The 16,359-nt window shown below is 45.4% G+C and overlaps 1 protein-coding gene across 1 annotated transcript; it reads right to left on the bottom strand.

Annotated features, from left to right (window-relative positions):
- Positions 1 to 8,995: 8,995 nt before the first annotated feature.
- LOC138979510 (uncharacterized) lies at positions 8,996 to 16,015 on the bottom strand. The gene is made up of 2 exons (XM_070352220.1): positions 14,849 to 16,015; positions 8,996 to 14,215 (listed from the first exon to the last, which is right to left on the bottom strand). The coding sequence occupies exons 1-2, from the start codon at positions 16,013 to 16,015 to the stop codon at positions 8,996 to 8,998; spliced, it is 6,387 nt and encodes a 2,128-aa protein (XP_070208321.1).
- Between the last annotated feature and the right edge of the window lie 344 nt (positions 16,016 to 16,359).

Genomic DNA, 16,359 nt, shown 5'->3' with positions numbered 1-16,359 from the left:
TTCTTTTTTTTCCGGGGGGGGGGGGGGGGGGGCACGTGCCCCCTGGGCCCCCCCCCCCCCCCCCTCGTCCGGCCCTGTACTGGACCGATCTTTATGAAATTTGACATGAGAGTTCCTGGGTATGAAATCCCCGAACGTTTTTTTCATTTTTTTGATAAATGTCTTTGATGACGTCGTATCCGGCTTTTCGTGAAAGTTGAGGCGGCACTGTCACGCCCTCATTTTTCAACCAAATTGGTTGAAATTTTGGTCAAGTAATCTTCGACGAAGCCCGGACTTCGGTATTGCATTTCAGCTTGGTGGCTTAAAAATTAGACTTTGGTCATTAAAAATCTGAAAATTGTAAAAAAAAATAAAAATTTATAAAACGATCCAAATTTACGTTTATCTTATTCTCCATCATTTGCTGATTCCAAAAACATATAAATATGTTATATTCAGATTAAAAACAAGCTCTGAAAATTAAATATATAAAAATTATTATCAAAATGAAATTGTCCAAATCAATTTAAAAACACTTTCACCTTATTCCTTGTCGGTTCCTGATTCCAAAAAACATATAGATATGATATGTTTGGATTAAAAACACGCTCAGAAAGTTAAAACAAAGAGAGGTACAGAAAAGCGTGCTATCCTTCTTAGCGCAACTACTACCCCGCTCTTCTGGTCAATTTCACTGCCTTTGCCATGAGCGGTGGACTGACGATGCTACGAGTATACAGTCTTGCTGAAAAATGGCATTGCGTTCAGTTTCATTCTGTGAGTTCGACAGCTACTTGACTAAATATTGTATTTTCGCCTTACGCGACTTGTTACATTTAGTCAAGTTTTGACTAAATGTTTTAACATAGAGGGGGAATCGAGACGAGGGTCGTGGTGTATGTGTGTGTGTGTGTGTGTGTGTGTGTGTGTGTGTGTGTGTGTGTGTGTGTGTGTGTGTGTGTGTGTCTGTCACGTCTGTGCGGCGTGTCACGGTGTGTGTAGAGCGATTCAGAGTAAACTACTGGACCGATCTTTATGAAATTTTACATGAGAGTTCCTGGGTATGATATCCCCAGACGTTTTTTTCTTTTTTTCGATAAATGTCTTTTATGATGTCATATCCGACTTTTTGTAAAAGTTGAGGCGGCAGGCTGTCACACTTTTTTAATCAAATTGATTGAAATTTTGGCCAAGTAATCTTCGACGAAGGCCGGACTTCAGTATTGCATTTCAGCATGGAGGCTTAAAAATTAATTAATGACTTTGGTAATTAAAAATCTGAAAATTGTAATTAAAATTATTGTTTTATAAAACGATCCAAAATTACTTTTATTTTATTTTTTATCATGTTCTGATTCCAAAAACGTATAAATAATATGTTATATTCGGATTAAAAACAAGCTCTGAAAACTAAAAATATAAAAATTATGATTAAAATTAAATTTCCGAAATCGTTTTAAAAACAATTTCACCTTATTCCTTGTCGGTGAGATATTTCAACACGTGCTCTCAGCGCGCAGCGCTGAACCGATTTTGGTTTTTCTGTTCATTTCACCATTCCCAGTAACTCTTCATTATCTTCTCCAGTGTTTTGCGTTTATCTCCCTTCCTTCGTGTGGCTTCAATCCATATTCCCGTTTCTACGTTACTATTTTTAGAATGTCACTGCGCTGTCCAGAACGCTTCCCTTGCACCCGTAAGTTGTTCTTACTGTCAAAGTGAAAAGGTCGAATCAATTTATAGCCACGCAAAAAATACACTGTCACCTATCTCTATATATTTATAGATATAGATATACATATATATACATATATATATATACGGCTTCTCTGTGTGTGTGTGTGTTTGTGTGTGTGTGTGGGCAAAACCTGTGGATTGTAGAGTTCTGTTTGTGATGGGGTCTAGCGGCTTTTGTCTGTCTGTATGTTCTGGCATTTGAGAAGCCACAAATGTGCGAGGGGCGGGAGGGTGGTGAACCACTGTACATAAAGGGAAAGTTTGTGTGCGTGCCTGTGTGTGTTCTTAATCTAAGACAAATGTCGCCAATGTTTTTACAGAGTGACGTTAAATAAACGATTTTATCATCATCTGTCTGTATGTTCTGGCATTTGAGAAGCCACAACAGATAATATATGGCTAAGAAATAAACTCTAAAATTTTCAATCCCGTTTGACAGGACTTCGCCTTCAAAGGTGATTGTGGTGAACCGCCACGCTGTCTGTCTATGTCTCGCGATTCATCCCGGCGAAGCCGGGTATTCCTCTAGTGTCTGTCTGTCTGTTCGCGATGCACGGCCAAAGTTCTCGATGGATCTGTTTCAAATTTGGTGGGCATATTCAGGTACACCCGGGACACAACCTGGTCGATGAGATATTTCACCACGTGCTCTCAGCGCGCAGCACTGTGCGCGCTGAACCGATTTTGTGTTTTTTTGTCGGGATCCACTACCAGTAACTCTTCCTTATCTTCTCCAGTGTTTTCAGCCGCGATTATCTCCCTTCCTCCGTGTGGCAAAGCCGGGTCCCAGGCGCAGCCTGATACTCGGCTCTACTTCTTCCCGGCGAAGCCGGTACCCGGCGAAGCGGGTAATCATCTAGTCTTTCATATACGCACGCACCATAACATCTTAGACACAAATCCAATCAGGGGCAGATCCAGGGGGGGTTTCCCCCTAGCCTATAAAGATATATTTTAAAAATAGAAAGACATTTTTTTTGAAAACAATGAAAAAATTATGGATCAGATTGCACCAGATTGCTCCATTTTCCTTGATTTTTATCAACATTTTCCGGGGGGGGGGGGGGAGGCATGCTCTCTGACGCCCCAAGGAGGTTCGAACGCTTCGCGCCCTCAACTAAACGCTTCGCATCGTCGAATTGTCCCTAAAAGAAATTTGGAAACCCCCCTTAAGTTAAAAATGATGTGATCCGCCCCTGCCAAAAACAAAGAGACTGCCAACGTTCCAAAATTCAGAATAAAAGAACAAGAAAGGTAAGTCGTTGGAACGTTGTTATTGACATTATCATATTGTTGTTATGAACTCCTTCCCTCTGGCCGTAGACTTCGCACGCACAAAGCTAGGACACTCAGGCTGCAAAACAGCTTCATCCCCAAATCCATCACCCTTGGCAACATGTAAACACATCCACATACCCGACTCAGCCCCTCTTCTGCCAGTGCAATCAGTAGTAATGTACATGTATGTATTGGTTTTATGTACGTCCGTATTTTTTCTGTATGCTATGATTTTTTGCAATGATGTTTAGCCATAGTCCGTTATACGCGTAGGTGTGCGAGAATATGTAAGCGCAGTGCTTTAAAGATGTCCATGTGGGAATGTGTAAGTGGGCGTAGTCGAATGTCCATGTGGGAATGTGTAAGTGGAGCATATAAGAATGCCCATGTGTGAATGTGTAAGTGGAGCGTATAAGAATGTGTAAGTGGAGCGTGGTCGAATGTCCATGTGTGAATGGGTAAGTTGAGCGTATAAGAATGCCCATGTGTGCGATGTGTAAGTGAGACATGGATGTGTTCATGGCTGAATGTGTAAGCACAATGCAAGGAATGGCCAGAAAGGTATGTGGGAGGTGTGTTTATAACCTGCCCTGTTATATAGTGCTATACGTCTTACAGGGCCGGACCAAATGAGTTGTAAGGGGGGGAGTTCCTCCTTTTTTGGGGGGGCGAATCAGCGAAGTGGCGAAGCCACAAGCGCGCGCCTGCTTTGCAGGCGCGCGAACTAGGGGGGTCCGGGGGCATGCTCCCCCGGAAAATTTTTGAAAAACGGTTAAAATCTGTGCAATCTGGTGCATTCTGGGCCTTGTTTTGAGGATTAAGAGCAGCATTGTGGGGGGGGGGGGGGTACCTTTTTCTCATCGGATTTCACATTGAACAAAATTTGTTAGAGACACACACAAAATTTATTTAAAAAAAAAAAAAAAAAAAAAACCCTCAAAGCAAGGCCAAGGTACATGCTTTTTCCAGGGGGGGGGTCCGGAACCCCTGGAACCCCCCCCTGGGTCCGGCCCTGGTCTTACGTAAAAACAATGTCCTGTTTGTATTATTGTTATGTACCACGCCTGAATTTCTCTATGAGATAATAAAGTATTCTTATTGTTGTGATTTTAACGTAATTTTGTCAATAACAACGTTCCAACAACTTACCTTTCTTGTTTTTTCATTTAGTCAAGTTTTGACTAAATGTTTTAACATAGAGGGGGATTCGAGACGAGAGTCGTGGTGTATGTATGTGTGTGTGTCACTGTGTGTGTGTGTGTGTGTGTGTGTGTGTGTGTGTGTGTGTGTGTGTGTGTATTTCGACAAGCGCTTAGAACTGTACCCACGGAATACGCGCTATATAAGCTTCATATTGATTGATTGATTGATAGAGCGATGCAGAGTAAACTACTGGACCGATCTTTATGAAACTTGACATGAGAGTTCCTGGGAATGATATCCCCAAATTAGAATTTTGACCGTCAACAGTAACACTGGGAAACAATCGTATGCAGGGCACGATTATAAAGTCATTCCGGCAGATGTTCTGAAAGGCGGACAAAGAATAGTTGCAAAGGATTCGCACAATATTGTTCTCATTTCAAATCTCATTGCCCTAACTGTGCGACACGAAAAAAACCTAACTACATCCAAATTGAGTTTAAATGCGATATTATCTAGAGGAAAGTCGCCTGAAGCGACCAGTTCGTGGAAAAGAATATATGTATCCAACTGTCCACTTCTTTTTAGTTGGGTAATTACGTCTGGCAACAGTTTCTGAACCTGTTGTTGTGCATTTGCTTCTGTAGGATCTTCCTCAATTGAAGAATCGTCATTTGAAATGAGAACAATATTGTGCGAATCCTTTGCAACTATTCTTAGTCCGCCTTTCAGAACATCTGCCGGAATGACTTTATAATCGTGCCCTGCATACGATTGTTTCCCAGTGTTACTGTTGACGGTCAAAATTCTAATTTTGAGCTGCTTATCGGGGTGTTCATTGACGTTATGGGCGATAATTTCATGGAAGATGGCAAAAGTTGTTCCACACTGGTAGCATTTATAATCCATACGTGCTGAAACACACAAATATTATAAAATGTGTTTACAAAAACAATACCTGAGTAAACACATAAACATGAGTGTGCAGGGTCGGTGGTCAAACACAAACGGTGGGCAAACACTGCAGCTGCGGGGGAGAAACACGACAGCTTCGGGGGGCAAACACAGAAGTTGTAGGATAATTCTCATTCTCCGAATGCTTTTCGCTGTCTGCAAGGTCCTAGAAGCTTGAAACTCGGCCTCAGTACTGCAGAAAGGTTCAGGTTTTTGTGGAACTGATGGCAGTTCTTCACATTAAAGTTTACACCAGTAATTTGTTGCGAATGCTACAAAATTTGCTTCTGTGCAGTTACAGGCGTGATATTTTACAGAATCACGGCTATAATATACAAAATATGCACCCAAAAAGTACATCGGCGTGTAGAAGAAACACTAACAGATCTAACAAGACATATCTTAATGTGCAAAGTTACGAAATGTTTATACAAGAAGCTGTTTTATCGAGACACAAACCCCACTCAACTTACCGCTCCAGCGTGCGGGGTGCAAATACCCGTGCGGCACGCAACACACCTCTGCGAAGGAGTCTACAGTGTGTATATGGGTGTGGGTCTGAAACAAACAAACAAACAAACAAACAAACCATGTGAACCCCAAAGTCATGCGCCCACACGAAAACACACACACACACCAACGCGCGGGCGCTGTAGAACACACACATAATATAGTAAATACTTCAACACAGTGTGCGTATAATGTTGTATTAATTACACCCCCGGTATAGGGGTGTGTATAGGTTTCGCTCGATGTGTTTGTTTTTGTTTAGTTTCACTTTCAAAGAAACCACAAAAAAGAAACCAACATGAACAACTTCAGAGCTCTTACTTTGATTACAAACTGCATGATTTGGATAAAAGTTGATCGGTTTGATCTAATGCTGATCTTTTGCAGGCTTTAGGTTTTTTTTCAGCGGCATAATTCAGTGCTTTGTCTCGTATCGAAAACAAAAGCAGACGACAAATTTAGTCAGTTGGAGTTGTCTCCCGTACTCCCGAAGCATGCACTGATCTAAAAATAATCCACTATTCAGTTTAGATCAGTGCGCTGCACCGAGACGGTTCGGGAATTCCCAACAAAAGAAAAGATCCGCACGCGGCACTTGCTGAACACGAGAGCGTTCGATCTGTTAGAAGATTTGTATCTTGAAATGAAAATTAACGAATATCGCGCTGTCCGAAGGAATGGAGTACATATCGGACAATGACCACGCTCAGGCTAAAACGATAGGACGTCTGACCGACATGCAGCAATGTGAATCGGACATTTGGGGATTTTCATCGTTATATGTCCGATGTCCGACGCCTAACGACATCCCTGCCTACATTATTCTGATTGATCACAACCAAACCTACTATCATTGGACACATCCAAATGCAAGCGCCTGTTCTTGACAATTTCCCACTGACCTAAAAATAAAACCAGTGCAATTTCCTCGGTCGGGCTTTGCCACAGAAACTCACGGTTTGGCCTGTAGGTAAAATGTACAATGTATTTTCTGATTTGTGCACAAAAGCTATTTTTCTTTTTTTAACATAACAATGTTTAATGTCACTGTTTGTTTAAAAGAACATGGTCACTGTGCTTGCCCTTGAGTAGCTGTAAGATTCTGTGATGGCTTATATAAATTCTGGAGGATGTAATTTTGGTGCTATAAAGAACCGACGCGCTCACAAAACAAAACGAACACTAGAATTGGAAAATTAATTAAAGTTTATTGAATACTTGTCGATGTCATGGTAATTCGGAATCAGCTCATAATATCAATATATAAAAGGCTAAACATAAATCTATGGAGAGGCTAAGTAACCTATATCGGAGCGTGGCGGAAAAACTAATCTAAGTTTAGAAAGTGAATTAAAGCTAAAATGTGAAGTAGAAAGGACTAGCTTTAGTGAGAGTGCAGAACAGTAGAGTGTGAAGCGTGGAGCATGGAGCGAGAAGCGCGGAGCGAGAAGCGCGGAGCGGTGGAAACTGATAGAAAAGAAAAAAATAAACTTAGAATTCGAAACATCAAACTAAACATCAAAGGTGTCCTAAAAACATAAACATCAAAGGTGTTCTAAAAACATAAACATCAAAGATGGACGACAAAATGGCGGCCGAAACAAGATGGCGGCAAATCAATAAAAAATCACCAAGACAAAAATATGTTAGAAAAACCCTACATAGAATAAACGTAGGACACAGAAACGGAAAGAAGACAAAGAAACGGACAGAAGACACAGAGACGGAAAGAAGACAAAGAAACGGAAAGAAGACACAGAAACGGACAGAAGACACAGAGACGGAAAGAAGACACAGAAACGGACAGAAGACACAGAAACGGACAGAAGACACAGAAACGGACAGAAGACAAAGAAACGGACAGAAGACACAGAAACGGACAGAAGACAAAGAAACGGACAGAAGACACAGAAACGGACAGAAGACACAGAAACGGACAGAAGACAAAGATTCAAAACGAAAATTACACGAATTCGGTAAATAAAAGAAACATAGTCAGAAATGGATACTCGCCTTTGACAGCATCAATAATCTAAAAACAGACTCAAGGCGAGCAACTGAACCTGAACTACAAAATAACTTAAAAACAAAACTGGAGGCTGGCAGAAAACACTGGGCCCCGGAACAGAGCAAAAAAATCTATCTATCCTAAAACATCCTGTTCCGTGAACGGCTTCCCAGTAAGTGACGACGAATACAGGCTATCCACCACAGAGGTGAACTAAAAATACTGCGCGTTACTACAATATTACTGTTGCAAAACATGCGTCCCGTGCTCTCCGGGGAAAAACTCCATAGGCTGTCCAGCGTGAGCCATACAGGCACATGAAATTAAAATCAGAAAAACGCCGGCCACACTACCTTGTTTATAAATTAGTTCGTTACAATATTTAACGTCATTATAACAAAACAAAGTTCGTACCAGGACGCTCATACTTAATAAAGAAAAATAAAAGATAAAGAGCGAGCTAGACCCGCACGCGAACCTACAGAGGTGGTTGCAAAATGGGAACAATTAGGGACAAAAGTGAGAAAAGTGAAAGAAAAGAGGTGAGAAGGAGATCAGAAAAAGGGGAAACCACCACCACGGAAAGTCGCATGCGAGTCAAGCTAGAAACATGACTAAAAAACACAAGCAAAACAAAAAGAATCTAGATACACAGAAGGCTCCTTAGCAGGGGCATTCACATTCCCCCCTCGAAGACATCTTAGTCTTTACAAAAGTCGACATAAAAAATCAACAAAAATCATCGAATACATACGTGGTTCAAAAACAAAATCCGAAACATTACAGAATCCTTTTGACATTATCCAAAACGTAGCTATTCGAAACGCACTCTCATACGTGGTTCAAAATACAAAAATCCGAAACGTTACAGAATCCTTTTGGCATTATCCAAAACGTAGCTGTTCGAAACGCACTCTCTATGAGTCTCAATCTAAAAAATCACACGTGTTCTTTCAACAAGCGTAACATCATATTTCGTCGGTCCGTCACTCAACATATCGTGTCAACATTATTCTTACACCTTTACATAAACTGCAACTCAGTATGAAAGACTGTAGTCGCAACCTACAAAAGAATACAAATGAAAAATATCTTCAGTCTTCTTAATCATAAGCACAGGCATCCGCACGCGGGAAGGACTAAACAAAACCGATTCATTAAGCGCTTGCCTCTGTCAAGAGCTTTCGTTCCAAAATGCGGAACCAAAAACATATATACAAAATGGATCCGGAGAAACCACAAAGCCACAAAAAATATTTGCATTAAGACGAAATTTTCTCCCCAAATCAAAACAGCGCCACCTGTCAAAAAAGGCGAACGGATTACGTCAGACCAAAACATGCACAAACGGTCTGTCGAAAACAGTAAAGTTCACTGGGAAAGTCATTGAGTGTCCGGGTCTGCCTTCACCAGCACGGTCAGCTTAGAGATGGGGCGCCAGTAGTAGAAAGTGGAATGGCTCGTCTTCGAGGTGACCTTGACAGTCTTGAGCTTGCAGGTTCGCACGAGCCCATCGTCGCTGGGGCGAACCTCCGTCACGAGTCCAAGAGGCCAATCTGCTCTGCATACGGCTTCGTCACGTAGCACGACGACATCTCCGACAGCAACGTTACGTTGAGGAAGAAGCCACTTTCTTCTTCGTCGCAAAGAGGCCAAAAAGTCTAGCCTCCACAGTCTCCAGAACTCGTCTGCCAGTCGCTGAACTCTTCTCCATTTCTTCCTCGCCTCGACGTCAGCGCCATCGAAGATGCCAGGGATAGGCAGCACCCCGACAGCCTTCATTGTCAGGATGTGGTTCGGGGTAAGAGGGAGAGGGCCGGTGGGGTCTTCCAAGGACTCAACGGACAGGGGACGAGAGTTTACGATAGCCATGACCTCCAGCAAAAAGGTTCTGAGGGTGGAAGTGCTCAAGCGGGAAGGATATTTGCGCATGAGGCCGTTGAGGATTCGTCTGACTGTGCCAATCTGCCTTTCCCAGACTCCTCCCATGTGACTTGCCTTAGGCGTGTTGAAAATCCATTCGCATTGACGATCTTCAAGCCTCTTCTTCAACTCTTCTTTCTCAATGGAGTTCCAAGCTTCCCTCAACTCTCGTGAAGCGCCCACAAAGTTCGTACCTCTGTCACATCTCAACGTCCTGATCGGACCTCTGATGGCTATGACGTTTCGAAGGCCATTGATGAGGGCATCAGCAGAGAGATCATCCAGGACTTCGAGGTGAATCGCTCGCATGGAGAGACACGTGATCATAAGGCCGTAGCGCTTGACTTGCCTACGTCCCTCTGCGACAATGAAGGGGCCGAAACAATCCATGCCACAGGATGTGAACGGGGCGGATTCTTCAACCCTGTCCAAAGGAAGATCGGCCATCTTCTGTGAAGCCTCCTTTCCGTACATCTTCTTGCATGTGACGCAATCCTTCAAAACTTGCGCAACCACGCGACGTATTCCAAAGATCCAGTAACCACGTGACCTAATGTGGTGAATGACGTTGGTCCTGCCAGCATGTCCCAGAGTTTCATGTGCTTCGGCGATCAACAGTTTGGAAACATGACAGTCTTGTGGCAGCAATTTTGGCTTGGACCATATGAGGTTCTTGGCATTTCTCAATCTTCCTCCGACTCTGTAGAATCCTTTCTCGTCTTTCTCAACGTTCAACTTCTTCAGTGTTTCTTCCCGAGACTTGCTGGGAGCAGAAAAGAATTCTCTTTGTGTAGCGAGGACAATCTTCTCTTCCGCTGTAGCTTCCGACGCCAGAACTTCTAAAACAGGCATGTTCCGTTTGGTGTTGAGGAACCTGAGAACCTTTGCAATCCCTCGAACCAAAAAGCTCCATCTTGAGAACTTGGCAAAGGTTGTCTCCATCCCCACGTCAGATGTTTCAGCAATGGACGTGACTCTGCAGGAGCGTACTTCCAGATCATCTCTCTCAACAGTGGCTGTGATGTTTCCTCTTGGAATGTCAGACTGCCACAGGAACTGAGGACCTGAAAACCAAGTAGAGGCGTTGAGCTCTTTGACGCTTAGTCCTCGAGAGGCATGGTCAGCTGGATTCTGCTCAGTGGGGACATGATTCCACTGACTGACGGAAGAGACTCTGAGGATCTGACTGATTCTATTGGCAACGAACACGTGAAACCTCTTCTGTTGATTTGCGAGGTACGCCAAAACGATAGCGCTATCAGTCCAAAAGACGTGCTCAAGCTTTTCGTACTTCAGCTCCTTCTCCAGAAATGAAGACATCTTGGCAGAAAGTGTTGCGGCTTGTAATTCCAGGCGAGGGACAGTTACCTGCTTCAAAGGGGCCACTCTTCCTTTGGCCATGACAAGACTGCAATGGACTCTGTCATTCTCATCTTTCAAACGTAGGTAGGAACATTGACCGTAGCCTCTTGTGCTGGCATCGGAGAAGTGGTGTAACTGAACCTGCGTCAAAGTTCCCAAGGTCGATGGAACAAAGTTTCGCGGAATGCTGACCTGTCTTAGACCGGGCAGCTCATCCATCCAGCTCTTCCAGAGGCCTTCCAAAACCTCGTCCAGTTCTTCATCCCACTCTGAGGTCTTCCGGCATGCCTCCTGGAGAATAATCTTGCCCTTCAGAATGAACGGAGCAAGGAAGCCAAGCGGGTCGAACAGCGCTGCCACTGTAGCAAGGACTCCTCTTCTCGTCTTCGGTTTCTCCTTGAGGTCGGGAGCGAAGGTGAAGGTGTCATCTTCTATGCACCACTGTAATCCCAAAGTGCGCTCCAAAGTGCCAGTGTCGACTGCACTTCCAAGATTCTGACGTTTAGAAGCTGAACATTCCTCGGGAGGGAACAAACTGAGAAGCTCATCGCTGTTAGACGTGATCTTGTGCAGGTGCAGCTTCCTTTTACTACAGATCTCTCGAGCTCCCATGAGAACTTTGGCTGCAGAAGAGACGTCGTTGGCAGCATGCAGTCCGTCGTCTACATAGAAGTCATTCTGAAGGAACTGTGCGGCATCTTCATCTTCGTGAGAGTGGTCGCGTCCCGCCTGCTGTAATGCGTAGTTGGCACAACCTGGTGACGATACTGCGCCGAAGATGTGAACGCGCATTCTGTAGTCGACAGGAGGTCTGGTGCGGTCTCCATCTTCCCACCATAAGAAGCGCAGGAAGTCACGGTGTTCCTTGGTGACATGAAATTGATGAAACATCTTCTCGACGTCGCACGAGAAGGCGATCTCTCCCTTGCGAAAACGGCAAAGAACTCCGACGAGAGAATTGAAAAGGTCGGGACCTTGCAGCAGTGCTCCGTTGAGACTCTGACCATGTTTCTGTGCGCTGCAGTCGAAGACCACGCGGATTTTGCCTGGCTTCTTGTCATGATACACGCCATGGTGAGGGATGTACCACGATCTGTCGTTCTCTACTTCGTCTCTTGGAATCTTCTCAGCGTGGCCGCTCTCGATGATCTCGCTCATGAACTTGCAGTAGTCTTGTGCGTACATAGAGTCTTTCTCAAACCGGCGACTCAGCGAGTTGAGTCTCTTCAGTGCAACATCACGATTTGGGGGAAGCTCAGGGTTATCTGCACGAAAGGGTAAGGGCATTTCGTAGTGGCTCTTCTCATTCACCTTGATGGATCTTGCCAGGATCTCCATGAACTTGACGTCCTCTTGGGACCTGTTTCCCGTCTCCGATTCAACAAAATCCCTTTCCATGACCTGGAGTGCGTCGGAGATGCTGGGTTCGGCGAGCGTCGTGCGATATACGAAAGTGACTGATTCACCTTCGTACTCGCTGGGACAATACTGTTCTGTTAGAGACACGTGCATCACGTCATGGACAGACTGTTTTGGCGACACTTGTCCCAGTATCGTCCAACCCAACGGTGTGAGAACGGCGTATGGGTCTCCCTTGATGACTCTCTCTGGCATGAATAGCTCTGCATGATCGTAGCCAATCAACAACCCGGGAGTGCAGCCTTCGAGCAACGGGGGAATCTCGCTGGCAATATGACTCAAATGCTTGATGTTACGAGCGGTCTCTGATGTTGGTATGTTCTCAGTGTCATTGGTAAGATGGTCCGTCGTGTAGAGCGTTTTCAGGTTGTGGGAAACATTGGAGTTGAGGGCCTTGACACACAATCCGGTCACTCTCTGACATTCGATATGAGTGTTCTGAGAAGTCATAGTGTTCAGCCTCAATGACGCTGGCTCGGAATGAGTGTTCAGCTTGTCACTCAAAGATTCAGTAACGAAGGAGATGCAAGACATGGTGTCAAGCAGCGCGTATGTCGTATGCTCTACCGTGGGATTCTCCTTCGTCGAAACTCTGACCGGAACAATCATAGTAGCTCTGACTGGTCTGTCCGACTTGTTGGTTGTCGCGAATGCTGATCCAGAGGCAGAAACACGGGCATCTTGACTGATACAGACAAACCTTGAAGAATCTGGCGGTCCCCGTGCATTCCGTTGCTGATTGGGAATCTTCTTCCTGTAGCTAGGCGCTCCATGCAGCATAGTGAGATGTGGGCCTTGGCACTTGTCGCATATCGCCCTGGTAGTGCAGTCTACACTTCTATGGTCAGTCTTTCTGGCACAGGAGAAGCACAAGGACGCTTCGTACATGAAGTGTTTCCTGTCCTCAACGGGAATCTCATCGAACCTCTGGCATCTGAGTAGAGGATGAGAAGAAGAGCTGGTCGGAAAACGAACGGTACAAAAGGGACAGACTTCGTCGCAGTTCGTACTCAGGACAGTTTTAGAGTGGTGCTGACATCTGTCACACTCTTGACATGCAGATGTAGTAGAACAATCCGTACTGTACGATGTTTTCTTGGGGACTGCTGAACTGGCGGTCTGTGAGGTGAAAGAGGCGGCAGATTTGCTGGAGGAGAAAAGGGGCTCGCAAAGGATGTCTGCCTCTGTCTTGATAAAAGCTGACAACTCCTCAAAGGTAGGGTAGCGTTTCTTCTCGTTCTTGGTCTTGTTTACTTTCCGCACCCAGTTTCTCACCAACCAATCTGGAAGCTTGCTCATGAGTGTCTTGTGATAGGCTTGGTCTTCCAGATTCTGTAGCTGGCCTATCACTCGGCTCGCCACAAGGCATTGTCCAAGAAAGTCCGAGAAGGCGCGGAGGGCTTGTCCATCTTTGGGTTTGATAACCGGCCATGCATCTAGTTTCTCTCGGAAGGCTCTGGCAACGACGAAAGAACTGCCGAACCTTTCCTCCAACGTCTGAAGGGCCTGCTGATAGGCCTGGGCATCCCTGATCAGAAAGAGTCCCTTGACCGCATCCTTCGCCGGACCGTCCAAGTACTTCTCCAAGTAGAGGAGCTTTTCCTCTGCAGAAACGCCCTGCCGCTCAATCAAAAGAGTGAATGAGGACCTCCAGAGAGGGTACGTCAAAGGATCTCCTGAAAACGTAGTGGGCTCCTGCGTCGGTAACCTGTTGATCAGGAGAGCCTCAGCTAGAGTACGAGCTAGGGCAGAGCCCTCGGAGAGCGCTGGCTGGCCTTGCATCTGAGGAAGGTATGCATCTTGCCCGTAGTAGTCTGAAGGGCTCGTGACCGGAGCCTCTTGAAAACCATGCTGTGTGTAGTCAGTGTCAGGAGCAAAGCTTGCAGCGTGGTCATATTGCTGTGTTTGCATGGGAGGATGCATGACAGAAGGCCCATATGCAAAGCTTGGCACATAGGTCGGGGACTCTCGGGAGGTCATGGCAGGAAAAGGACCAGGGAAAAGCCCGGGAAAAGGTCTCGCTGATGGATTGAGGGATTTGTGAGGGAAACGGGAAGGCGCGTAGATCTGGCGAGGACGATCTTCGTGGCTTGGAATCTCAGCTTTGACAAACTGAGGCCGAAAGGAGGTCGCGAATTGGCCTCCTACTCTTGTCGTCATCGTGGTGGCTGTAGTCATCGTCGTAGTGGTAGGAGCCGTGGCTGTGACCGCTGCTGGAAGTGGGTGAAAAGCGGAGACAGGTTGGGCAAGGGTCCTGGAGATGCCTCGAAGAGTGTCGCGGATATCCTCGGCGGCCGACTGGAGATGCGAAGGGGCATAAGCCCTGACCTCCGTGGGCTGCTGAAGTGGCGGGAGTCCAGGCTTGGCTGCCGCAGGCTGATGTTGCCCAGAGACGAGGGTGTTGGCTGCCGGCTGGTGACGCGGGCGGGCGTAGGTGTCGGCTGTCGCAGGCTTATAAGTATCTTGTGTGTGCTGTGTGTGCCTATCATACCCTACCGCCACATCTCCTATGCTCTCTAGGTGTGTACCTACATGCAGGGTGCTGTGAGTACCTAGGTACCTATCAATGGGGCTGTCACGAGGTAGCTGAGGCATGAATCTTTCTCTAGCCCTTTGCTGGTCTTCTATGTCAGTTTTAATGATCTTAAAAACTTCATGTTCTTCTTGCATCTTGCCTTCTCTCTCCACCCTCTCTAGTGCAGTCTTAACTTCCTTTTCTTTTTTCTTCAAAGCTAGCCTTTCATCTTGAGCTTCTCTCTCCAACTCTCTTTCCATCTCTGCCTTCTTCTCAGCAGCCAAAGTTATAGACCTTTCCAACTCTCTTTCCAACTCTGCCTTCTTCTCAGCAGCCAAAGTTATAGACCTTTCCAACTCTCTTTCCAACTCTGCCTTCTTCTCTGCCGCCAAAGCTTTAGACCTAGAAGCCTTCTCCTCTAAAAGCAAAAGAGTCTCTTCTTGTCTAGCCCTTTCATCTGCGACCATTTGCTGGGACCTAAATCTTGCTGCACTAACCGCCAAAGAAGCATCTAGAGAAACCTCTCTAGCACCTCCAGAAGCGACTGTGGAAGTCAAGTCTGAGCTGGAGGCGTACGGGTCTAACTTGGGAAAGAGTCTGTGATATTGTTCTTTGAGCGTCTCCGTTTGCATGTGCATATCGCTCAGATCCTCTTCTATAGCTACATCACTTTCAGCCACTTGACAAAGTCTCGAGTTCGCTACATTCAGCTCGTTTAGGCGATCACAGAGGGTTATTTTTTGAGCTTTAAGGACTCTCCTTTTGTCTGGTGTTTCCCTAAAGGCTGTGCACAACTCGCTGATCATATTCTTATGAGCTCGGCTTATGGCCCAGTACTTGTCTGACAGTTCCCTCACCTCAGCATTAAGTCTAGCCCTAACAATGGCGGGGCCTCTTTCTTCTCTACTTCGTTGAGCGAGATGCTCTGCACTTGCAGCCTGTTGGGAGGGCTCAGTTCCTAAACCTTCCTGTGTAGGAGAATGTTCAGCTTGAGAGTGAAAGTTATCTGAATTCAAAGTGTCTTGGGTCTGAGTGGGTTCAGCTAGAGACTCGCCCTGAGCGCCATCACGGTCGCCTTCATTCTTACGACTATCAGTGTCCGAAGCAAAATGTTCATCCCTCTCTAACTTCAAAGTGTAAGGGGATAGCTCGGCACTCTCATGAGAAGGTAATTTCTCATCCATACTTTAAGTCAAGTGAAAACGTAGAGGTTAACAAAGACTTGCGAAATATAGAGAAACAAAATTCAAAAACGGCACACCTCGGGTCACTCACTAGAGGGGAAGGAAATACGAAGTACGAAGTGTGCAATGCTATGGTCAACAAACCTAAAATAATGCCTAAGTTGCTCTGCTCTGGGCCCGACAAAATAAATTAAAATATTGTTCGCTAGATACGAAACACAGTTCCTTTAAGACAAAAGGTTCATGATCTCTTCACAAGATTCGTAAGGATAAAAAGTTCAAAAGTCAGCGGCCCTAATCACAGGCCTACAAAAGTTCATAAAGTTCTTTGTCGAAAACAATCC

This window comes from Littorina saxatilis, linkage group LG11 (assembly GCF_037325665.1).
Source record: "Littorina saxatilis isolate snail1 linkage group LG11, US_GU_Lsax_2.0, whole genome shotgun sequence".
NCBI lineage: Eukaryota > Metazoa > Mollusca > Gastropoda > Littorinimorpha > Littorinidae > Littorina > Littorina saxatilis.
The sequence above is the reverse complement of the archived record's forward strand: the minus strand, read 5'-3'. Positions and strand labels throughout refer to the sequence as shown.